Genomic DNA, 21,263 nt, shown 5'->3' on the forward strand with positions numbered 1-21,263 from the left:
TCAACCCCAACCGAATTCTGACGCGGAGTTTGTGTTCTTGAAGCCCGATTGGTGGTGATGAGCGATATTACATACGCTGTGGACCCGTTCCCCTTTTACAACAAAAGTGACAAAAAACAAGGAGTAAAACATACCATTACCTCCTCCCTAACCGCCACTCAAGCACAGCAAAAGAACCTCAAATCCGCGGAAAAACCTCATGGCAAGCGAAACTTTTGGAGTTGTTTCGTATCTGTATTACCGTTTCAAGACAAAGACTTCACAGCAGAATGGTCGCGATAATTCCCCCCCAATCAGTTACTCTGGTCGCATACGGAGTAGTTCTGACTCTTTTTTGGAGCTAAGCCTGGCGTGTTGGTGGCAGCAAGTTCTGCTTTGATAGTTAGTACAGTGTCCATGCGGGCAGATGGCGAGCCTAGGGAGGATATTGCTGTTTTCGTTACTCTAGATTCTCGTTCCCTTCTGCTCGTTGTTGCTCTCAAAACCAGACGCTATTCTCTTTGTTTCTCTGTATCTCCATCTCTTCATAGAGAGTATTCTCGAAGATGCCGATCGCAAAAGTTCCCACCATAGAAAATTTTCGCAAGTTCCATACCTTAGAGGTAGATATCGACCGTTTCCTGAACCGATATGTCCCGCACCCAAGATGGCATCTCCTCCCTAGGCCGGTAGCCCATTTTCTTGGGCATCGGCTTCATCCTCCCAAGAAAGTTGGGAATGTCCTGGTGATGCTTTGGTCCTTGATCGGCGTGTTCACCGGGCTGTTGATCGTCACAGCAGTGTCGACCCATATCCCTTCATTCCGGCAGCATGGCGCCCCGATCATTGTTGGAAGCTTCGTGAGTTGATCCTGCCAGCCAAGACCCTGTCCAGCGGCAGCTCCCTTTCATGATAGATGTTTTTATTGACATGTTATAGGGCGCAGCAGCGGTCCTGGAATATTGTGCGATAGAGTCTCCGCTGGCTCAACCTCGAAATGCACTCTTTGGCCAATTTTTCTCGGCGCTCGTTGGCATATGCATCGCAAAGCTCTTTTCGTTGAACCCAAACCACGAGACCTTATACTGGATCGCCGGACCGATTGCATGTGCGGCAGCCACATTGGTGATGATTATCACCAAGACGATCCATCCGCCAGCCGGTGCCACTGGTTTACTTGCAGTCGTAGATCCAACAACAAGACGCTTGGGGTGGTTTTTGCTCCCTATTGTGCTGCTCAGCTCCGTGCTGATATTGGCGTCGGCCCTACTCTTCAACAATATTCAAAGACGATTCCCTCTTCACTGGTGGACACCCGAGAGCCTTCTGCCCACGGTTCGCGAAAAGGACGACGGCTCGACCACCGACGCCAACGAAGAGAATCCATCAAGTCTTACTCTCAATGAAGACAAGGCTTCAGACGACGTTCAAATAATGATCAAGGCCGGCCAAATTTCCGTGACTGACTCGATCATCCTTACACCAGATGAAAAAGAGTTTTTAGAGCGACTGAGTAGACGAATATAGATTGTCTGTCTCTTTTTTCCTGTTTTATCGTTTCATGCATGATGATAGTCCGATAGACGGCACAGCGATGTATAATGAGCGACAATAGACAGAATCATTCATTATACAGTCCAACAGCTATCATTCGCCGTTACGCGCGGAGGGGTAGCCTTTTATATTCCACCACACTCAACATCCATGTGACGGTTGTGCCACAGGGCCTCTGTATGGCTCTTTGCCGGCGAGAGTTTTGCGCCTGGGCCTCTCAAGCCTCTACTCTCGACTCTTCCAATTGAGGCTGCCGGCGCCGAGAGAAAGGCAGTTTATTACTAAGCCTTTCGGCCAATAGTTTTGCCGTCTTGGCAGTGGCGTGCAGCTATGCTTATCTAATCAGCCCCCCACAAGGATTTTTCAAATTCAGACTCAGCGCCAGCAAAGAAAAGACATCATCAAACTCTGACAATCTTCCCTCTCTGCACTCACAGGAGGAGATTTCTTTTTTCCTTTACTTCTTTTTGCCTGTCTATTTCCTGTCTTGTTCTTAATTCATCCAATCCTATTGGAAAAAGCTGAGAGTTACGACTTAATAGACAGCAGTGTTTTTCTTGTTCCCTTGTTCCAACCCACTTTCTTAGGGCTTCTTCTATCGATAAGACCCCCAAGACCCCACCTAACACAGGATATCGTGCAAACCTTTCAGATTGCTTTATATTTTTTTTCTCTCTTCGTATTTGCATATATACATAGACCTCTTGTACTCGAGCCTCTCCCACGGCGATTTCCACATTTTTGACTCGGTCGCCATCTGTTCCTATCCAGACGATACATATTAGACTCCCCCAGCACAAAGGAAACACCACACAGTCAAGATGGTTTCTGCATCCAAGGCTGCCCGCCAGGCAAAGCGTGCCGCTGAGGGCAAAGAGAAGAAGACACCCGCTTCGCGCCTGTCGTCGAAGGTCAACTCGAAGAATGCTTCTCGAGCTTCGTCCGTTAATGGCGATCAGGTAGAGGATGCCAACCTCATCGAGGAACCCGCCACCAGCGCCTCCAAGATGTCCGACATCAAAAGATTGACAGAGCAGATGGACAAACATGGCTTGTCTGATCGTGTTACGACGGGAGTGTTGGCATCTCTTCCCTCGAGTCAAGACGTTAAGATTACTTCAGCGTCTCTCGTTTTCCACGGCCGAGTCCTCATCACCGACTCCACACTCGAGCTCAACTATGGCCGGCGATACGGCTTGCTTGGTGAGAACGGATGTGGCAAATCTACATTCCTCAAGGCCATCGACAAGCGGGAGTTCCCTATCCCAGAGCATATTGACATCTATCTGCTGAATGAGGGAGCACCCCCCAGTGAACTCGGTGCTTTGGAGTGGGTTGTTAAAGAAGCAGAAAACGAGATGGAAAGGCTAGACAAACTTGCTGAAGAAATTTTGGAGAAGGATGGACCAGAGAGTCCCATTCTAGAGGATTTGTATGAGGTAAGTCGGAGCTGTACTCTTCCCCGTTTTGCAGCTCATGTAACAAGACTAATTGTGATATAGCGCATGGAAACCATGGACCCTTCGACCTTCCACACCAGAGCCTCTTTGATCCTTACTGGTTTGGGATTCAACAAGAAAACTATTACTAAGAAGACGAAGGACATGTCCGGTGGCTGGAGAATGCGTGTTGCTCTTGCAAAAGCCCTATTCGTCAAGCCATCCTTGCTTCTTCTCGACGATCCAACTGCCCATCTTGACTTGGAAGCTTGCGTGTGGCTTGAAGAATATCTAAAAAAATGGGATCGCACTCTTATCCTTGTCTCGCACAGTATGGATTTCCTCAACGGTGTCTGTACGAACATGATCGACATGCGTCAGAAGTCGCTGATGTACTATGGTGGTAATTACGACTCTTACCATAAGACTCGCTCCGAAAACGAGACCAACCAGATGAAGGCCTATCACAAGCAACAAGAAGAAATCGCTCATATCAAGAAATTCATCGCATCTGCTGGTACATATGCCAACCTTGTCCGACAAGCCAAGTCACGTCAAAAAATTCTTGACAAGATGGAAGCCGATGGCTTCATTCAGCCAGTGATTCCAGATAAGATTTTTACATTCCGTTTCGCCGACGTTGAGAAGCTACCTCCCCCTGTTCTTTCGTTCGACGACGTCACGTTCTCCTACAGTGGAGATGCGAAAGACAACCTCTACGAGCACCTCGATTTTGGTGTGGACATGGACTCCAGAACTGCATTGGTCGGTCCTAATGGTGTTGGCAAATCCACCCTTCTTCGTCTCATGACCGGTAAACTGAGCCCAACATCTGGAAGCGTCACACGCCACACACACTTGAAGCTAGGATTGTACAGTCAGCACTCCGCAGAACAGCTTGATCTTACCAAATCGGCGCTCGACTTCGTCCGAGACAAGTATAAGGAGAAGTCCCAGGATTACCAATACTGGCGCCAGCAGCTTGGCCGATATGGTCTTACAGGTGATGCTCAGACGGCCTTGATGGGTACCCTGTCCGAGGGCCAGAAGAGCAGAATTGTCTTTGCTCTCCTTGCGATCGACGGACCCAACATGCTCTTGCTCGACGAACCTACCAACGGTCTTGATATTCCTACTATCGACAGTTTGGCAGATGCCATTAATGCATTCAGTGGAGGTGTCGTCGTTGTTTCTCATGACTTCAGGTTTGTATTGCTGTCTATTTTTGCCCTATCGTAGTCTAGAATATTAGATATGCTAACGTGCCTCCTTGTATAGATTGCTTGACAAGATCGCTAAAGACATCATGGTTTGCGAGCACAAGACTGTTCGACGATGGGATGGTTCCATTGGCGAATATAAGAATTACTTGAGGAAGAAGATGATTTCCGCTGGTCAGGTTTAATCTTTCTTTTCCCTCCTTACATCTTTTTGAAAGGTTGCTTTCCCTTTATAATACCATACTATGCAACTTGTGCTCGTTTTTCTTTCCCTCCTTGCAATGATAAAAAGGGACGGCTTTTTACTTTTTTGTTTTTTGCTCTGGGCCGGTTTTTGGCTTACATAATAATAAGCCTCAAAAATGGCAAATAGGTTATTTACATGAATAAATTGATCGCGCATGCCTTCTGGGCCCATGAGCAAAAGTATATGGCTGCGGTTGATATGGCTGGTAAGCTGCCTGTGTTAAGCATTGTGATTTTGCCTTTGTGTAGAGCTGGATGATCGAATGAAAGAAAAGCCATCGTTCATTTTCATAATAATATCTGTAGACTTTATGGTATATGATGCATCCGAGTTCCCAAACCTGCTAAATGAAGCCCACCATCTATCGAATATCAAATCCGGAGAAGAAACCCTCCAAAGCATTCCAGATCCCATGCCGTTATCGTATATGTGCCAATCATTTATTACCACCATTACCAGCCTCCTCCGCCTCCTTCTCCAACTTCCTCTTTTTGATAGCAGGACCCTCAGTCTCATCCACATCGCCTCCGCCAGCGGTAGGTAGTAGGGCTGGCGTGGTGCTCCCTGAACCCTCCCTCCTCTGGGTCCTACCCGCGCTTAGCTCAGAGAACTTCTCGGGGTTTTGGCAGTGGTAAAGTTTTTTGCCAATGCGTTTTAGGTTCTTCATGCGGGCCGGATCTGGAGGGGCATTGGGGTCATGGGTGTTTAGATACGTGCCCAGGAGCGTGGAGCAAGACTCCAGGACACCCGTGAGCTTTGCACGGAGGGCAAAAAGCATGGCTAGAGCGGATTCTGGAGCGCTGGCTGGCGGGGAAGAACCAGACGGCGCGGGGCCGAGTTTTGTATCGAGGTAAAATTCTAGGAGGGGCTGGTCCACGAGGAGGAGGGCAGAAAGCCAGATCTGTGAGGGTGTGTAAAGGAAGTAGGCATCTGTCATTTGTGCGGCGGTTTTGAGGATTTGTCTTGTTTTCCCATGGGCGGAGGCGATACGGTCCGTTATGGAGGCTGACGGTGCCGCTCCCTCTGCGGGAGGAATGGCCTGGATGGCTTCTTGGAGCTTTGCGGCCGTTTGCTCTGGGTGATGGGGACCAGGCGCACCTTCGCCTTTTGCTATGGCGGTGAGTTCCATGACTCCGCCTTCCAGGCCCCGAAAGGGGTGGCGGATGTCAAACGCGAATCGTAGGCCCTGAGTAAGCAGGAATTCTGGAGCTATAATATCCTCTGCAGTCGTATTAGGGATCTTTTCCGCAAATGAACGCAGGGACATGTAGTAATTGTCCGTTTTCGTGGCAAGAAAAAGGGCACAGGGCATTATTGATTTCGGGTGATAGGTCATAGGCGAGTTGGTGACATAGAAACGGCGCAGATATTGAATAGCGGTGGCCTACATCCCATGTATAGGTCAGTATCCATTCACTGTACGAGCTCTATAGAGATGCCCAGGGTGGGAAGAGTCCTTCTTACCCTCACCGTCGTCGGCAGCGGAGGCTTGTATTCATCCCCCAGCTCCAGCGTTTTCTCACAATAATATTGCACCAATTCCAATTCGTCTTCCGGCGTCAAACACTCAATCTCACTCTCAGGCCCTGCGGGTGTATTGGTCTTTGAATCCGGTTCATCGCTGCCTCCAGGCGTCGAAGTCGCCCGGCGAGCTTCTTGCGCCCGACGGATCGCATCTCGAACACGAACGCTCGCAAGGGAATTGGTGTTTTCTCGAATAGAATTTAAGGATTCCTTGGTGAACGACCAGAGCCGGTACTGGGTGGACGTCCGATAGATGTCGTCTTCGAGCATTGTGTGAATGGAGTTGGCGTTGGGGAGAAAGGAGGTTTGGAACGGATGAGCGAGCTCATGTGGGTCGTGGCAGCTTCAGATTTTGAGCTACGTACGAAGTGCGGAGATATCGAATACACATGTCAACAGTTATTATATTTTGGGATGAGGTACTCTGCAATCTGGATGACTTAAGTAGCGAATCCAGTCTTCATGGTTGATCAAGTTATATTTACTCTGCTCCATCGACCCGAACCGCGAAATCCTGCCCCCACGCGAGCTGTTTTGTGAAGTGATATGAGAACAGTATTCCGCATTAAACCCAACTAACGAACCTAATCTGAGATAGAGAAAGGCTTGAAGAATAACATATTGCACATGGTGACAATAACACCTCCCATTCCTGCTGCTGAAACGCCAGAAATTTGTTCGCCAGACACCTTTCGCTATCCACCACCTTCATCGATCTGTTTCATGGTCATTGACACGTAAAAGGGGTACAAGGTTCGTGCGGATAATGGAGTTCACACTGGAGGTCCTTGCAAAAAGAAAACACGACGCAGGCGAGGGGAGAAACGTAATGTTGCTCCCCAGAACACCTTTCATGGCTCTCCCAGAAGACGAGCGGTTACATCTCCCATGTAAGCCTCCTCCAGTTCGTAATCTTCTCCGTCCATCCGGTCGATGCCAACATATTTGAAAGCTGCAACGACTCTTGGGACATCGAAGCCCATGCTGCAGAAACGGTCGATGAGATCCTTGTTATATCCCTCATACCTGTGGATCGATTGGTTAGCGAAGGGGAAAACGATGGTTTTCGACTCGGGAAGTGGATAAAACATACGCGGCAAGCTCTTCTTGCTCTTGCTCCTGCTTCGACTTGATCTCTTTCTCGCGGATGGACGCCGCTGTAGCTCCGCCGCTGCCTTCGCCAATCTGCTTTTTTGGCGCGCCGGCATGCATGACGGCCCATTCCCTTGCAACTCGTTCGAATTCCTTTGGATTCCGAAGTAGCATGTTGGCAACTTCGGCATCTTGGGGATCTTTTGGCTCAGGAGTGCTGAGCAGAGACTGCAGGGAGAGCAGCGCAGACTTGATGGTAAGGACGGGGGACCAGGCCGTGCCCAATGTGTCAAGGCAAATAGCTCCCTGTGGTTAGAGCTGCATTAGCGGTTCTGTTTCCAGATGGCGATGAATTGCGGCTCCCGACTCACAGTTTGACTGCTGACATTTGGATGCCACAATTTGGTATCAAACCTCATAACTGGAGGGCGGAAGGGGTACTCGTTGGGGATCCTGATGTCGACGCGATAGGTTCCACCTTCGTATGGGGTCCCCGGAGGACCCTGAAAAGTTCCCTTCAAATGTGTGAGGTCGTCCCCACCACCAATGGGCTCGACAGCAACCTGGGAGTGACTGTCATCATGAATGTCTGCGAGTTCTTTGGCGATGCGGCGAGCGCGATTTGAAGCCATGATGGACAATTGAAAGTTGGTCGAGTCGGCCGACGTAGGGAAATTATAAAGAATTCACCGAAGAATATGTGCAAGAAGTGAATCTAGAGGCAATCTATCTAAAGGTCCTTCCGGGTATTCTGAGTGCTAACAATGACTAGAACTCGAAGTTAGCTTCTTTTTCTGGCTAATTTCTCAGCCATGTTTGCCGGGCAAATCCAGAAAAAAAGTGTGTCATGCGACATGCCGGCGCAAGATGTGGAAAGGCAAGATGCAAATACCTTTTCAGATGGATGCTGAAGAAATGCAACAAAAAGGAATAGAAAGGCAATGGAAATTAACAAAAAAAAGATTAATAAATGAAAAAACAAAACAGAATAAATCAGGCCTTCCTTGAAAAGTCTTAAGGCTGGGTCAGACAACCAGTGAATGAGTCAAGGATTGACCGGTCGGACGGTGAGGACACAGAAAGGTTACTGGAGGCTTAATGAGAGGCAGCTGGTTGCACAAGTGAAGTCCAGAAGAGTCAGAGTGGTGGTGGAAAAGTAGTAGACGGAGCCGTGAACAAGATTGAGAAGTCAAGCAGAGGAGCAAAAAGGGAAAAAAAGGTTGAGTGCCAGGCTTAAAAGAGCATGTACTCCGTAGGTGGGTGAGAATGTGACGATGCTATCCGTCAGCGGTGTCTATGATTGCTAAGAGTTGGATTAGGCTGCGCAGGAAACGCCTAGGCAGATACAGCGGCTTGCAGGGTTTGGGGTGGAGAAGATGGGGGGAATGGCGGATGTTACGAACCAACCAGAACCGCACAGGTGCAGGCGTCGAAGTGGCTATTTTGTGGTCCAGTCAGGGAATGGAGAGTGAGGTGGCAGCGGGTGGACGGGCTTCAGTGAGTGGAAGAACAGGAAGAGACAAGTAGCCGATGTCTTTTGTAGCCAATGCTGAACGCGATGCTTGAGCACTGACCGGGGAGTCTGAGGTCGGTATGGGCGGTTTTGTTCACCAACTGCACCGGCACCCGGGGCTGGATTGGGCTCCAGTTCTAAATTCAACAATAAGGATAACAAATTCAGTGGCTGTTGTGGATGGTGAAAAGCTGTCTCCAGTGCAAGATGGGATCACCAACCAACTCTTCTTCTTCTTCGTCTTCTTCTTCGTCTTCATCAACGCTCTCTCCTTGCGATCGCGTTTCGTCCGGTCTCGTCGCGGAAGGGCACTGCTGACATAAGCATCGACGAGTTTGACTGACTAAGCCACAGCTTGTTGTCGCCTCTTCCAGCCAGCTTGGGCGAAACGACGCTCGACTGCCAGAAGACAACAGCTTCATTGCACCGATCCTACAGCCTTGCCCTGTCTCTCCTGACCCTCGACTGTCTATAGCTGCAAGTCTCTGTTCGTAGCCATTTATCTATATCCAAAGCCACTCATACATTTAAAGCTTCGCGAAAGCCTAGTCATTTAATACAATGGTCAGCTTCTCTCCCTTTCCTTCCTGGCTTGCTGTTTTCGAATATACTAAATTGGATTTACTGTAGGGAAATCAACCATCCCAGATGGGCGGTGGCCCCCCGGGGGGCGACGGGAAAGACGAGAAGGACAAGAAAGTATGGATCAGGGCTTAAACCCCCGTGACGGTCAACCACGTTATGAGCTTGGTTTTTCCGCTGCTAACCTGGGATTCTCGCAGAAGGAAAAGCCAAAGTACGAACCTCCTCCACAGCCCACGACTAGAATCGGGCGTAAGAAACGTAAGGCTGCTGGCCCCAATGCCGCTGCCAAACTCCCTACGATATTCCCGACTTCACGGTGCAAACTGCGATACCTCCGAATGCAGCGGGTCCACGATCATTTGATATTGGAAGAGGAGTATGTCGAGAATCAGGAACGTCTCCGCAAGACGAAGGCTCAAGCGTCGGCGGCGCCCTCGGCCAGTGATGACTTTGATGCTTTGGATCGAAATGCGGATGAGAGGAGCCGCGTCGATGATATGAGAGGGAGCCCGATGAGCGTTGGCAATCTCGAGGAGATGATCGATGACGATCATGCAATCATCTCTAGCGCCACGGGTCCCGAGTACTACGTGTCTATCATGTCTTTCGTGGACAAGGACCTACTTGAGCCTGGCGCCAGCATCCTCCTACATCACAAATCGGTATCGGTTGTTGGCGTGTTGACCGATGACGCGGATCCTCTGGTGTCTGTTATGAAATTGGACAAAGCACCCACAGAATCGTACGCAGATATTGGAGGGTTGGAGTCGCAGATTCAAGAGGTTCGAGAAGCCGTTGAGTTACCGTTACTACACCCAGAGCTATACGAGGAGATGGGTATCAAGCCCCCGAAAGGTGTCATTCTCTATGGAGGACCAGGCACAGGAAAGACCCTACTTGCCAAAGCTGTCGCCAACCAAACCAGTGCTACCTTCCTTCGTATTGTTGGTAGCGAGTTGATTCAGAAATACCTTGGTGATGGTCCACGGTTAGTCCGTCAAATTTTCCAGGTTGCTGCAGAGCACGCCCCGTCTATCGTGTTCATTGATGAAATCGATGCCATCGGAACAAAGCGTTACGAATCCACTTCCGGTGGCGAGCGGGAAGTTCAACGTACCATGTTAGAACTTCTTAATCAGCTTGATGGGTTCGATGACCGTGGCGATGTAAAGGTCATCATGGCCACCAATAAAATCGAGACTTTAGACCCGGCCTTGATTCGACCTGGCCGTATCGACCGCAAGATTCTTTTCGAAAACCCAGATCGTGAGTTTGCCTTTAGAAACCGAAGCTGCTGTATTTTCCTGCTGACAATGCTCCCTAGAAAACACCAAAAAGAAGATTTTTGCTCTCCATACGTCCAAAATGTCTCTCAGCGACGACGTAGATCTGGATGAGTTCATTAGTCAAAAGGACGACCTTTCTGGCGCGGATATCAAAGCTATCTGCTCTGAGGCAGGGTTGATGGCTCTCCGAGAGCGGCGAATGCGAGTTCAAATGGCGGACTTTAGAGCTGCTAGGGAGCGCGTGATGAAGACGAAGAGTGAGAACGAGCCTGAGGGCCTCTACTTGTAGAAGGGGCTTGCGACTTGTGCATATTCGCGGTGTACACTAGTGCATTTAGCTGCTTCTGATGCTTAGCGACATCCACATAGTTATTAAATCCTGAATTCTGCTCAGTAAACCCCGTATAATACCGCCGTATTATGTTGAAAATATATCAGCGTTCCCCCTTACCGGGCAACCTGAGGTACAGTACGTCTCCCGCGAAAATAAAGGTGCAAACACCGCAAACTTTGCCACAGCTTGCCTCATCAACGGAGCTTGAAGAGCTGCCATACACTGACGTCCAGCACACGCGGAGTTTCAAAGGTCTAGTGAAATCATGGACGGATTCGATGAGGAAGCGTTCAAAAAGTTCTTCCCGAGTACCTTTGGGAAGCAGAGCAGAGAAGCCGACGTTGGGGCGCAAATCAACAGGACGAAGCGAACAGAAGCGGCAGCAAAACCACAGCAGCTCGCGGGAAAGCCCGACGTCCAGACGCAACAGGAGGTTGATTCGAAGGCTCCGGCAGCTCAGCAGCCAGCCTCCGCGTCCGCGTCCGGCTCTGATTCTGATTCCGACGATTCAGAAGACGACGACGATGAGTTCCCGGTGTCGCATGATCTCGTGTTTAAGACGCACGAGCGGGCAATCACGACCGTTACCGTTGATCCCTCTGGCGCTCGAATGATAACTGGTTCGACAGACTGCACAATCAAATTCCACGATTTCGCATCCCTCACCCCGACCACTCTGCGCGCTTTCAAATCCGTCGAACCCTCTGCGAAGAAACATTCCGCTGCTTCGGAAACGCACCCCGTTCACGTTGCGAAATTCAACCCTTTGTCTCCGGGCTATGTGCTGGCTATTGCTGCGACGCCGCAGCCGAAGATCTTGTCCCGAGATGGGGATACGTTGACAGAGTTTGTCAAGGGGGATATGTATCTGCGTGACATGCGTAATACGAAGGGTCATATTTCGGAGGTTACGAGTGGGACGTGGAGCCCGACGGACTGCAATCTATGTGCTACGGCGGCGACGGATAGTACAGTTCGAATATGGGATGCCAACATTGGGAGAAGTCAGAAAGAGGTTATTGTGCATAAGTCGAAGGCGGCGGGCTCGGCGGGGAGGACGAGAATAACTGCTGTCGCGTGGGGGTCCCCGGCGCAGGGAGGGAACAATGTGCTGGTGGCTGCTGCACTGGATGGGAGTCTTGTAATGTGGGGTGGAGATGGACCGTTCACAAGACCGAGTGGTGAGATTAGAGACGCGCATACTCGGGATACCTGGACGAGCGGTTTGGACATAAGCCCAGACGGGAGGTTGATTGTGACGAAGGGAGGAGATGACACCATCAAGCTGTGGGACACGAGGAAATTTAAACAACCTATCACGACCGTGTCGCATATCTCTAATTCCAATATCTACCCTACGTCGAATATACAGTTCTCTCCCACGGGTGCCAATATCATCACGGGCTCGCAAACGGGAGATCTGTATATCCTGAATCCTGCAACTCTGAAACCCGAGCTTAAAACACCCATCACCCCCGATTCGCCGATAATCACCGTTCTCTGGCACGAGAAGTTGAACCAAATACTCGCCGGCTCTGCAAACGGAGAATCACATCTTCTATACAATCCGAATCTTTCTCGCAACGGCGCGCTTACTATTATGTCCAAGGCCCCGAAGCGTCGCCACATCGACGATGACCCCAATCTCACTACGGATCTGTCTCTCGGTTTCTCCGGTGAAGGTATTATCAGCGGCAGTGGCATCGCATCCGCTACTAGCTTCTCTAGTAGGCACCCTACAATTGGCCTGACCGCGTCTGGCCGCTCCCGCGATCCGCGTCGACCGCATCTCCCTGCACAGACGCCTTTTGCTAAAAGTCAACCCGACGAGAAGCATATCAAGGAGAACATCCCTCTTAGTTCCATGAGAGATGAAGACCCGAGAGAGGCATTGCTAAAGTATGCGGAAAAAGCGGAGAAGGACCCGATATTTACAAGTGCATGGAAACATACGCAGCCGAAGCCGATATTCGCTGAACTCAGTGACGACGAAGAGGAAGAGAAGAAGCAGGGGCATTTGGGTCCAGATAGAAAGAGGATCAAGAGATAGGGAGGCGCATCCGAAGGTGCACCTTTCTTTGCCTTATTTTTCGTGATACTCTGCCGTTGAGTCTTTTATGTATGGCTTCATTTTCAATGGGACCTCTGGCGTTGCTAGGGTGTTGGGGGATGGTGGCGGACCAGCCTGATGGAGGGAAATTGGTTATTTATACTACCCATTTGTACTCTCTAGACACGATTCTTCTCTATCGAGGGCTATCTCCAACAATGTTACGGCGTGTACTCCGTAGACAACACCAACTCAACAGGTAAAAGCCCTGACGTCACGCGCTGCTTAGATAATCCGACCGAGCTTTCGCCAGCCACCTCAGCTGCGCCTCTGTCTCCGCTGACTAACTCGGCTTAGTTCGTAAGGGAAGAACCTTAAATCCCGGGTGCTTCGAAACTCTCCGCGATGCACTTGGAGCTTTTGGCTTAGCTGAAATCCAGGAGAAGCGTCTGCAGGTCAATACATTATTGATGAAGGCAACGTAACGGTTGATTCGCGGAGGTAGTTATGTCCTCCCTGTCACCCTGGGCGAATCGCGGGATCGACAGCGACCCATCAAGCTTACCACTCCTTGTCGGCAGCGGGGGCCCTCGCGAACCCGGGACGAGAGGTTCGGCGGATGTCAAGCGTGTAACAACTGCTTCCGTATCGTTCCAGCAAGATTGGGAAGAGGCGGGCTTGCCGCCTGTCGGGTCTACTGTGGGCTACAACTTTTACGGTTCCTTGCGTATTTAACCTCTGATAGCCTCGACGACGGTCCGATCGTGACACCAGCAGGATGCTGCACACGTTCTTTCTATCCTTTTTTGTTGACAGCGTCGTATCGAATTCCCCCCTCTCTTCGTCCTTACACAATGGTACTCCTGGCAATGGAGGGGATGATGGGGGAGGAAGGCCGATAAGCGAATGGTCGTCCACGATCGGAATCGTTACCGCGATTGTTGGAAACGTGCTCATATCGTTTGCGCTGAATATCCAGCGTTACGCTCATATTCGAATTGCACGTGAATTGGAGCGGAAACGGATTCAAGATGGCTGGAAACAGAGGAGCTCTGCGGTCGGGGGCCCATCGGGCGGCACCTACGGGACCGTTTCTGGAATCAATGAAGATACCAGGCAACAATTGGGTATAGATACGCAAGCGGAAGGTCAGAACAATACATCTCGGGCGAGTTGTGGCCAGGAAGGAGTGCTTCAGACGCCTGGTGTTCGTCCTGGCGCCGACGGGCCAGCACACAGGGACCACTCTATAGAGGTCGATGATACTAGCGACGACGGAGCTGACCGCTTGAAACAGTCGTTTCTTTCGGAGCGGACAGTGACTTCATTGGAAAAGACGTCCCGCAGAGAGCGAAAGTCCTACCTCAGATCACCCTATTGGTGGACAGGTATCATACTCATGACAATAGGAGAGGCCGGAAACTTTCTGGCTTATGGTTTTGCACCTGCATCCATTGTCTCTCCTCTTGGTGTCGTCGCTCTTATATCGAACTGTGTTATTGCTCCAATTATGCTGAAGGAGAAGTTTCGTCAGCGAGACTTCTGGGGCGTGCTTGTTGCCGTGGGTGGAGCGGTAACCGTTGTATTGAGTGCCAATACTTCCGAAGGAAAGATAGGTCCTGGTGACATTATGGGGATGATCACACGATGGGAATTCGAACTCTATCTCGGCCTGACCGTTGGCATGATTCTTTTTCTGATGTGGATGAGCAAAAAGCATGGACGGAAGACGATTTTAGTTGATGTAGGGTTGGTGGGGCTATTTGGTGAGTCTATTACCTTGAATTAACCCACTTCTGTCACTAATGGGTATAGGTGGTTATACGGCCCTGTCCACCAAAGGTGTCTCATCGTTGCTTTCCTATACGCTATGGCACGTTATTACCTTTCCCATCACTTATGCACTTGTTGCAATCCTCATATTTAGCGCGATGATGCAAATCCGTTACATCAATCGAGCACTACAGCGATTTGATTCGACTCAGGTTATCCCTACTCAATTCGTTCTATTTACGATATCGGTGATCGTTGGTAGCGCCATCCTATATCGTGACTTTGAGAGTGCTACCTTAAAGCAGGGCCTGCAATTTATTGGAGGCTGTGCACTGACTTTCCTTGGTGTCTATCTGATCACGAGCGGCAGATCTCGAAGTGAGGAGGATCGAGAGTCAGATCAAGATGAGGAGGAAGCTATTGGTCTATTACATGGCACACGATATCGAGACTCGGTCGATTGGCAGCACCGAGGTGCTTCTGAAATCAGTGGGGAAACCGACCCAGCCGGACCTGTAGAACAGGACAGGCAGTCCCGCCGCGGGTCTCTTCTAAGTGAGCATGACGTCCGGGATGAAGATGAAGAAACACTTCGCACTCCGCGTGCACCGCTATCTAGTTCTCCTGACTCTCTACGGCCTTCCATTTCTGATACGTCTATATTGGAGCCATCAGAGGCTAGTCCCGAATTACACATCACAAACCCATGGATTCAACGTCGAGAAGATCCAAATCGACCTCCGGCATCAGAAGCGCATCCCGGTACACCGCCGCCGCGTTCTAGTGTCATTCTTCAATTTCCCACCGCCCCAGGGGTGATCGACTCCCCTCGACAGGCTCAATTAATGCAAACTCCGAAACCTCACACAAGCCGCGCCCATTCGCGTCGACATACAATCTCGAGACCTCCTACTCCTTCGTCACGATCTCGCCTTTCTTTACGATTCTCTCCAGGACCACTTCTCCCGCCGCTCTCAAGCGGATTGAGTGCTGTCGTGGCGGAATCTTTGCGGCGCGGCGAGGGTTCACCCGAAAAACGTCGCCGAAGAAAACCAATCAAAACAACTCTAGATGGAAGAAATCCCGGGTCGGGAGAACATGCAGAACAAAATGTGGACTATGAAACCGACACGAGCCTTTTTGGTGAGGTCGACATTGACCAACGCCCCCGAGGTGGTGCATCCAGCCGCGCGCGCAGTTTAGGACCACCCCTGTCTTTTAGACCACCACTCACACCGAACGATCAGGAGCATGCTGTGTCCCCAGCCAATGGGGGGACCCCATCCCGCCGCAATCGTGAAAGGAAGGACTCTTGGACGGAAAACTTTGCACGCTTTGGCGCCAGTCTACGCCAAAGCGGTCGACGATGGGGACTTATATTCAAGGACCATGATGATGATGATGGTGGTGGTCTCAATCCTCAATCCTCCCTCGAGTGAAGCAAATTCACAAGACCCAAGCCACGGGTCGAACCTACAAAGAGCCTCGCATTGATACTTGCCTGCATCGTGAGATTACTGGCTATTCTCCGTGCACATTATATCTATCTCCTTTTTTGGTTTGCTATTGTGGATTCTTGCTGATCGGTCGCGATTAAGCAACATTTACAATTTTCCTACTCCATTATATGGTCGCTCTTTTTGACAGTAATTAATAATATGATACACAGACGCCCCTTAGGTGGTCGCCTCCGTCTATACCATATCAATTTGCTTTTGGCGTTATCGGGTGGACAGGTTGGCTTTTTCTTTCCTGGTCTGCGAAAGGATTTTCGGACTAGGGTTTCTAATACTTAACTTCTTGCAACACGTTCTCTCCTGGGTTTCAACGTCTAGTACACATTTCTCTCCTATCTCATCCAATGATGCCCATGTCTAGCATTTTAATAGCAAGTGAATCAAGGCAGACTATCAGATGTACAGTACATTGGATAACTTCTTCAAGTGCTCCCTAGCTGACTACTATTCCTTCAGCGGATGCTAGCATATGTACAGATGATCAGGAAGGTAGGCTAACGTGGATCGCTAAGATTTGTATGGAATAGCGGATAGAATACAAAGTATTGTATCCAGCTTTCTATTCCTCTAACAGTTGAATATCCTCGCCTTTTCCAGAGTTGACATCCGTGTCCGTTGAAGGAATCACTGGAGAACGCACTGCCTCAGGGTCGGCTCCACCAGTCGGTCTACTTCCAGCACCCGTTGTATTCGCACCGGAAGCAGCAGCAGGACTACTTCCATTGCCCTCTCGTCGGTTTCTCGCTCCTTCTTTCAACTTCTCCCACCGATCTCTATATCGACCCAACACAGTTTTCAGTTTCTCATTTTCTTTCCCAACCCTCTCGAGCTCTTTCTCATGATTCTTCACCAAGTTCTCCAGATCCTTGATTTTATCGATGTCCACCGCCTCCTGCCTTGCTGGCGGAGGTCTTGACGCAGAGGCAGACGGGGAAGCCTGCCTTGACGCCACGGCTTGATTTTGGATAGCTTTTAGTGATTGCTGCAAAGCGAATGAGGAAGACTGCGCGTTCACCTCCCACATATGCAGGCGTTTAGCTAGAGTATCCGAGAGATGTCTCAAAGCCTGGTTCTCCATTTGAAGCTCTTCTAGAGTCTTGGTGTCTCTGGCAGCTGTGGTTCCAGACGATGATGCCTTTGGAGTGGAACGACCGTTTCGCCTGGCTCCCTTAGTCTTGTCTCGGTTCATGCTCCCTCGTGCTTCTGGGGACGGGGGATTCTCGCGGGCGTCAACAAAGGTGTCTTCGTCCTCTTCAAGGCTATTTCTCCGCGCTTCTTTCTCTGCACGGGAAAGGATACCTGCGTATGATATCATCCCACCAGAAGTAGGAACAACGTAAAATGATTCTGAGGTATTACTGCCGAAGTAACCATCTTTGTCTTTAATGGCTCGGAGAGCTGCGCTGGACACAAGGTTCTTGACATCGGGTTCCCTGTGGGAATACTGTGTAAGATCTGCTGCTGCAGAGAACTTGTCCACTTTTGTGTCCGCCGGGGATTTTGTAGCAGTAGGGGATCGTTGACCAGCTGCATCGGGTCCTAGAGGAAGACTGGCAAAAGCGAGAGGCGCTGAGAGTTTCGAAATAAGGCCACCGAATGTGGAGTAGAATCGTCGAAATGGTTCATCACCAGCAAGAGACCTAAATGGCGCGGAAATCTCGTTTCCACTATCCGGCAGTACGACCTGCTGCTGTGTGATTTCTGTCGGGCTGATAGCCGGAGACCAAGACGGTTTCCAACCTGATGCCCGAGTGTCGGTATGATTGCTAGCAGTGCTCCTTATCTTATGGGGGGACTCTGCCATTTTCGCGCCTCCATTTTGGGTGGACAAGGTGGGAGGAACAGGGCTTCCGCGACGGGGATAGGCAGGTATACCACGTGCTGAAGCTAGATTGCTTGCAAGGGAAGTCGTTTCGCGATGACCGGGCCGATTTGTCGCTTGCAGACGCGGTGGCTGCTGCAAGGGCTGGGATGACCGGTGCGTTGTAAAGGGCGCAGGCTTGGAGGGGCTGTTTGGAGTGGCCGTCGGGGCTACGGTCGAGGGGGAAAGGGCAGATTCGGGTTCTGGTGACGAGACATTGGGTGGATTCTCATGTTGAAATCTGATAATTTTCGCGAGCCGTTTATGATGTTGTTCCAGTAGGAGAAGGGTTCGTAACGCCTGGTGTCCAAGATGCAGTGTCAGAATAACAAGTAGTTCATCTTCTCCATGGACGGATCTCACATCTTTGTCAGCTGTGTTTTGCGCAGCTATGGCAAACTCCCCCGCTGCGAGGTCATGTTCCTCGCTCGCTGCTACAGGGTTTGCTTTGCGTGTTTCGAGAAGGGCGTTGCGCGCATGGGTGTGCGCCTGCAGAGAGAGCAAGACGTCAGTTGCCGTTCACATGCGACGGAGCATCAGCGCGGTTGAGTGGGGCCTATCGTTACCAAAGTTAGGGGAGATGATTCCATGACTTGTGGTTCTTGTTCCCCCTAGCTCTCCGAGAAGTTCATATCAAATTAAACTGCCAGAAACACCCCATAACTGTCTGATCCGCATCCACATCCGCAAGAGCGATCCCAAGCACACGCGCCAGCTCGGAGATCAGCCCGACACGCGATTAGTCATCGTTGGGCACCGCTTTGTGATCATGTGACTTATTCGCTTCGGGCGGCATGCAGAGAGCTATCTATCACCAGGGTGTCTTTGCGGTGTCCTAAGTAGCTTTTTGGACTACATTTCCGCTGGAAACTTACGCATCCTGAGAGCGGGCATCTCCTTTAGGTGGAGCTTTGCATTTACATTTTTTGATTATGTTGTGGTTGAGACAACGTGGCTCATCCGTGTGTGGGCTAGTTACCCGTTGTCTACAAAGGTCAACACTTTGAGCGATGCCGTTTGCGTTACACAGGCCTGCACCGGTTTGCATTATCCGAAGAACCCAAGCTTTCACTCCATCCCTTGAGTAGCCGAACGGAATCCGATGGACGAATGCGTAGAAGTTGAGCGAATCACTGTCCAAGTACTCCGCTACCCATCCATTGTTGTCCAGAGAATCGAATCATATAATCACTCAACTATCGCTCAGCTGGTTTCACTCCTTCAGCGAGGTTTGAAAGAATGTATCGCTGGAAATATTTCCAAAGTGCTCCACGGAATAGAATTCAGGAGTTTCGGGGTAAGTCAGCGTTGTCAACTCAATCTTCCCTTCTATTTCCCCTCCAAGACAGTCCTTAGAAACAAATAGGAAGCCAGAGTGAATGAGAAGGGCTCAGTTTTATGTTTGAAGGAAAAAAAGAAAAAAAGGAGAAAAGAAAGAAGAAAAGAAAGAAAGGAGAGAAGGGGAATAAGAATCCGAAGAAAATTGCGATGGAATGTTGGTGGCCGGCACTAGGCTATATTTGGACTAGCGTGTTAATTATTCCGGTCTGTGCTTATCGATAAGCCTCCTTGACATCATTGCGGCTCAGCCGGACGACATTCGCTGCTTCAAGACGGCCAGCGCTGGACGAGGAGACGACGCCGGGCCTGCTAGACATGGAGCGTGTGCCTTCAAGTAATATACCTCCTTCTGTAAGGGCTCCCAGACTGCTGGGATTGCATGGTGCGACCTGGCTATACCCTCTCAAGGTAAGGAGACAAGACTCCGCTGTGAATGAACTTGGTCGGGTGGTGTTGATGGTATAGCCTCCAGGGCATCGTCTACTTTCTTCGTCATCGCTTTCTCTGGCCGCTATTCCATGCTCGCATGCTGCCAATAGCTCTGCTCTCCGCCTTTATTTACGCCCTTCTCTTCTTCTTCACATACCTCCCGCAGGTTGCATTTCTGGCGATCTTTCATGGATGGGCTGGTGCCTGGATTAACGGGGCCTTCCTCGTCCTCGGTGAAGGTGCTGCCATTGTGGCCCTTTTATTCGAAGCATTCTTCGTCGACGAGACCCAGGTCGATATCTTCGATGCGGTCCTCATTAAAACGGGGAACAAGGACCTTGTGGGCACAGCAAGACTCTTGCACCCCGAAGCTCCCGATCCAGTGAACATGCTGGGTAAGCTTAGCGTGGGCGCAGTGTATGCACCGTTTTCGTTCCGGCAGATTGTGGAGTTCATCGTACTCTTGCCGTTGACCTTGGTCCCGGTGATTGGAGCGCCGCTGTTTCTCGTCCTCACGGGCTATAGGGGCGGGCCGTTTCATCATTGGAGATATTTCCAACTTAGAGATTTTACCAAGTCTGAGCGGAAGGAATTTATCGCGAGGAGGAAGATAAGGTATACAATGTAAGCCAAGATTCCTTGAGAGTTGCTTCGATGTGCTTGAGCTGGAAATTTTTGGCTAAATCCAGGGGTCCAGGTTTGGCACTACTGCTCTTATACTGCAGTTGATTCCATTCTTCTCAATGTTCTTCCTTGTCACTACGGCGGCGGGCTCAGCGCTCTGGGCTGCCGACATGGAACGGCGGAGAAAGCTTTTGAGCGAGCGAGTGGTTCACGTTGAAGAGGAATATCACGACAACCCAGTTTAGGCCCGATTCGCGTTTGGTTTGCAAAAGTCACTGCCCTTCAATCTCAGCGGCTATCTATTTATCCCCTTTCTGGGTGTTTTTGCGTGCATCGTGGGAGATCTTTCAGTGTTCGTCCGAAATTTTCGCAGCATTAATCTGTGCAATGTGTGCCGGATGCTTAGCTCTTCTGGGTTCGTCTGTGTTTACTACTCCATAGATCATCTCGGTATTCCTATCATGCGTCTGCTTTTCAAATGATATTCAAGCCTATCACGGATCTTGTTGGATGCTTTACACTTGCGGGCAGACCAGATATCTGTATTTGTCACCTAGAAGGAAGCTTTCTTTTATTCTCTTAAGGTCGTCTATGGTCTCTGGCAACGAGATACCGGTTACCTCGTAGGCAGATACGCGAGCGAAAAACGAGCCGAGGACGCGATCGCCGTCCCTCCGCAGAAGCTCTCCGCGAGTACCCCGTAGAGTCTGGCATAATTTATAAACAGGATAGATGTAACAAAAGTTGTAAAAACGAAGATAAACCAATAATCCAGAAGCCATCGAACCATACACAGTCGGTTGGCTTCCGAAAAGGCATCAGCCTTGTTCCCGCAACCGGCGACCGTTAGTTGGCTCCCAAAAATAGCTTATGCTTTCCCGGTCACTCCTCGGAT

At 50.2% G+C, this 21,263-nt stretch overlaps 10 protein-coding genes across 10 annotated transcripts; 6 read left to right on the top strand and 4 right to left on the bottom strand.

Annotated features, from left to right (window-relative positions):
* Positions 1 to 399: 399 nt before the first annotated feature.
* Positions 400 to 1,506, top strand: CIMG_06095 (HPP family protein; the record flags this gene model as incomplete). The annotated part of the gene is made up of 2 exons (XM_001242198.2): positions 400 to 839; positions 919 to 1,506. The coding sequence occupies exons 1-2, from the start codon at positions 546 to 548 to the stop codon at positions 1,504 to 1,506; spliced, it is 882 nt and encodes a 293-aa protein (XP_001242199.1). The 5' UTR covers positions 400 to 545.
* Positions 1,507 to 1,947: 441 nt separating this feature from the next.
* Positions 1,948 to 4,633, top strand: CIMG_06096 (ABC transporter ATP-binding protein ARB1). The gene is made up of 3 exons (XM_001242199.2): positions 1,948 to 2,972; positions 3,036 to 4,177; positions 4,251 to 4,633. Exons 1-3 carry the CDS (start codon positions 2,355 to 2,357, stop codon positions 4,375 to 4,377), a joined length of 1,887 nt encoding a protein of 628 aa, XP_001242200.1. The 5' UTR covers positions 1,948 to 2,354; the 3' UTR covers positions 4,378 to 4,633.
* Positions 4,634 to 4,702: 69 nt separating this feature from the next.
* CIMG_06097 (cyclin ccl1) lies at positions 4,703 to 6,233 on the bottom strand (the record flags this gene model as incomplete). Its single annotated transcript, XM_001242200.2, has 2 exons — positions 4,703 to 5,823; positions 5,904 to 6,233. 2 exons carry the CDS (start codon positions 6,231 to 6,233, stop codon positions 4,876 to 4,878), a joined length of 1,278 nt encoding a protein of 425 aa, XP_001242201.1. The 3' UTR covers positions 4,703 to 4,875.
* Positions 6,234 to 6,579: 346 nt separating this feature from the next.
* CIMG_06098 (ubiquitin conjugating enzyme) lies at positions 6,580 to 8,179 on the bottom strand. The gene is made up of 3 exons (XM_001242201.2): positions 7,427 to 8,179; positions 7,057 to 7,361; positions 6,580 to 6,989 (listed from the first exon to the last, which is right to left on the bottom strand). Exons 1-3 carry the CDS (start codon positions 7,685 to 7,687, stop codon positions 6,815 to 6,817), a joined length of 741 nt encoding a protein of 246 aa, XP_001242202.1. The 5' UTR covers positions 7,688 to 8,179; the 3' UTR covers positions 6,580 to 6,814.
* A 553-nt stretch (positions 8,180 to 8,732) lies between these two features.
* Positions 8,733 to 8,990, bottom strand: CIMG_13016 (uncharacterized protein; the record flags this gene model as incomplete). The annotated part of the gene is made up of 1 exon (XM_001242202.1): positions 8,733 to 8,990. The coding sequence occupies one exon, from the start codon at positions 8,988 to 8,990 to the stop codon at positions 8,733 to 8,735; it is 258 nt and encodes an 85-aa protein (XP_001242203.1).
* CIMG_06100 (26S proteasome subunit P45 family protein) lies at positions 8,982 to 10,823 on the top strand. Its single transcript, XM_001242203.2, has 4 exons — positions 8,982 to 9,132; positions 9,199 to 9,267; positions 9,351 to 10,419; positions 10,478 to 10,823. The coding sequence occupies exons 1-4, from the start codon at positions 9,130 to 9,132 to the stop codon at positions 10,726 to 10,728; spliced, it is 1,392 nt and encodes a 463-aa protein (XP_001242204.1). The 5' UTR covers positions 8,982 to 9,129; the 3' UTR covers positions 10,729 to 10,823.
* A 156-nt stretch (positions 10,824 to 10,979) lies between these two features.
* Positions 10,980 to 13,044, top strand: CIMG_06101 (WD repeat protein). Its single transcript, XM_001242204.2, has one exon. The coding sequence runs from the start codon at positions 11,039 to 11,041 to the stop codon at positions 12,821 to 12,823; it is 1,785 nt and encodes a 594-aa protein (XP_001242205.1). The 5' UTR covers positions 10,980 to 11,038; the 3' UTR covers positions 12,824 to 13,044.
* Positions 13,045 to 13,330: 286 nt separating this feature from the next.
* CIMG_06102 (uncharacterized protein) lies at positions 13,331 to 16,035 on the top strand (the record flags this gene model as incomplete). Its single annotated transcript, XM_001242205.1, has 3 exons — positions 13,331 to 13,522; positions 13,569 to 14,589; positions 14,639 to 16,035. 3 exons carry the CDS (start codon positions 13,331 to 13,333, stop codon positions 16,033 to 16,035), a joined length of 2,610 nt encoding a protein of 869 aa, XP_001242206.1.
* On the bottom strand, positions 15,165 to 18,654 carry CIMG_06103 (uncharacterized protein). Its single transcript, XM_001242206.2, has 3 exons — positions 18,541 to 18,654; positions 18,338 to 18,463; positions 15,165 to 18,274 (listed from the first exon to the last, which is right to left on the bottom strand). Exons 1-3 carry the CDS (start codon positions 18,562 to 18,564, stop codon positions 16,673 to 16,675), a joined length of 1,752 nt encoding a protein of 583 aa, XP_001242207.2. The 5' UTR covers positions 18,565 to 18,654; the 3' UTR covers positions 15,165 to 16,672.
* A 937-nt stretch (positions 18,655 to 19,591) lies between these two features.
* Positions 19,592 to 20,868, top strand: CIMG_06104 (uncharacterized protein). Its single transcript, XM_001242207.2, has 3 exons — positions 19,592 to 19,723; positions 19,788 to 20,368; positions 20,442 to 20,868. Exons 1-3 carry the CDS (start codon positions 19,631 to 19,633, stop codon positions 20,611 to 20,613), a joined length of 846 nt encoding a protein of 281 aa, XP_001242208.1. The 5' UTR covers positions 19,592 to 19,630; the 3' UTR covers positions 20,614 to 20,868.
* Positions 20,869 to 21,263: the final 395 nt, after the last annotated feature.

This window comes from Coccidioides immitis (assembly GCF_000149335.2).
Source record: "Coccidioides immitis RS genomic scaffold supercont3.2, whole genome shotgun sequence".
Taxonomy (NCBI): Eukaryota; Fungi; Ascomycota; class Eurotiomycetes; order Onygenales; family Onygenaceae; genus Coccidioides; species Coccidioides immitis.

Bases quoted from the DNA above. Each gene is read 5' to 3' on its own strand.
- CIMG_06100 (XM_001242203.2), top strand. The intron at 9,268-9,350 runs GTATGGATCAGG...GGATTCTCGCAG, and splicing joins AAGACGAGAAGGACAAGAAA to AAGGAAAAGCCAAAGTACGA. The intron at 10,420-10,477 runs GTGAGTTTGCCT...AATGCTCCCTAG, and splicing joins TCTTTTCGAAAACCCAGATC to AAAACACCAAAAAGAAGATT.
- CIMG_06104 (XM_001242207.2), top strand. From the start codon at position 19,631: ATGGAGCGTGTGCCTTCAAGTAATATACCTCCTTCTGTAAGGGCTCCC. The intron at 19,724-19,787 runs GTAAGGAGACAA...TATAGCCTCCAG, and splicing joins CCTGGCTATACCCTCTCAAG to GGCATCGTCTACTTTCTTCG. The intron at 20,369-20,441 runs GTAAGCCAAGAT...CCAGGGGTCCAG, and splicing joins AGGAAGATAAGGTATACAAT to GTTTGGCACTACTGCTCTTA.
- CIMG_06096 (XM_001242199.2), top strand. From the start codon at position 2,355: ATGGTTTCTGCATCCAAGGCTGCCCGCCAGGCAAAGCGTGCCGCTGAG. The intron at 2,973-3,035 runs GTAAGTCGGAGC...ATTGTGATATAG, and splicing joins TTCTAGAGGATTTGTATGAG to CGCATGGAAACCATGGACCC. The intron at 4,178-4,250 runs GTTTGTATTGCT...CTCCTTGTATAG, and splicing joins GTTGTTTCTCATGACTTCAG to ATTGCTTGACAAGATCGCTA.
- CIMG_06098 (XM_001242201.2), bottom strand. From the start codon at position 7,687: ATGGCTTCAAATCGCGCTCGCCGCATCGCCAAAGAACTCGCAGACATT. The intron at 7,362-7,426 runs GTGAGTCGGGAG...CTCTAACCACAG, and splicing joins CAAATGTCAGCAGTCAAACT to GGAGCTATTTGCCTTGACAC. The intron at 6,990-7,056 runs GTATGTTTTATC...ATCGATCCACAG, and splicing joins GAGCAAGAAGAGCTTGCCGC to GTATGAGGGATATAACAAGG.
- CIMG_06103 (XM_001242206.2), bottom strand. From the start codon at position 18,564: ATGGAATCATCTCCCCTAACTTTG. The intron at 18,464-18,540 runs GTAACGATAGGC...CTCTCTCTGCAG, and splicing joins AATCATCTCCCCTAACTTTG to GCGCACACCCATGCGCGCAA. The intron at 18,275-18,337 runs GTGAGATCCGTC...CTTGGACACCAG, and splicing joins AAAACACAGCTGACAAAGAT to GCGTTACGAACCCTTCTCCT.
- CIMG_06101 (XM_001242204.2), top strand. From the start codon at position 11,039: ATGGACGGATTCGATGAGGAAGCGTTCAAAAAGTTCTTCCCGAGTACC.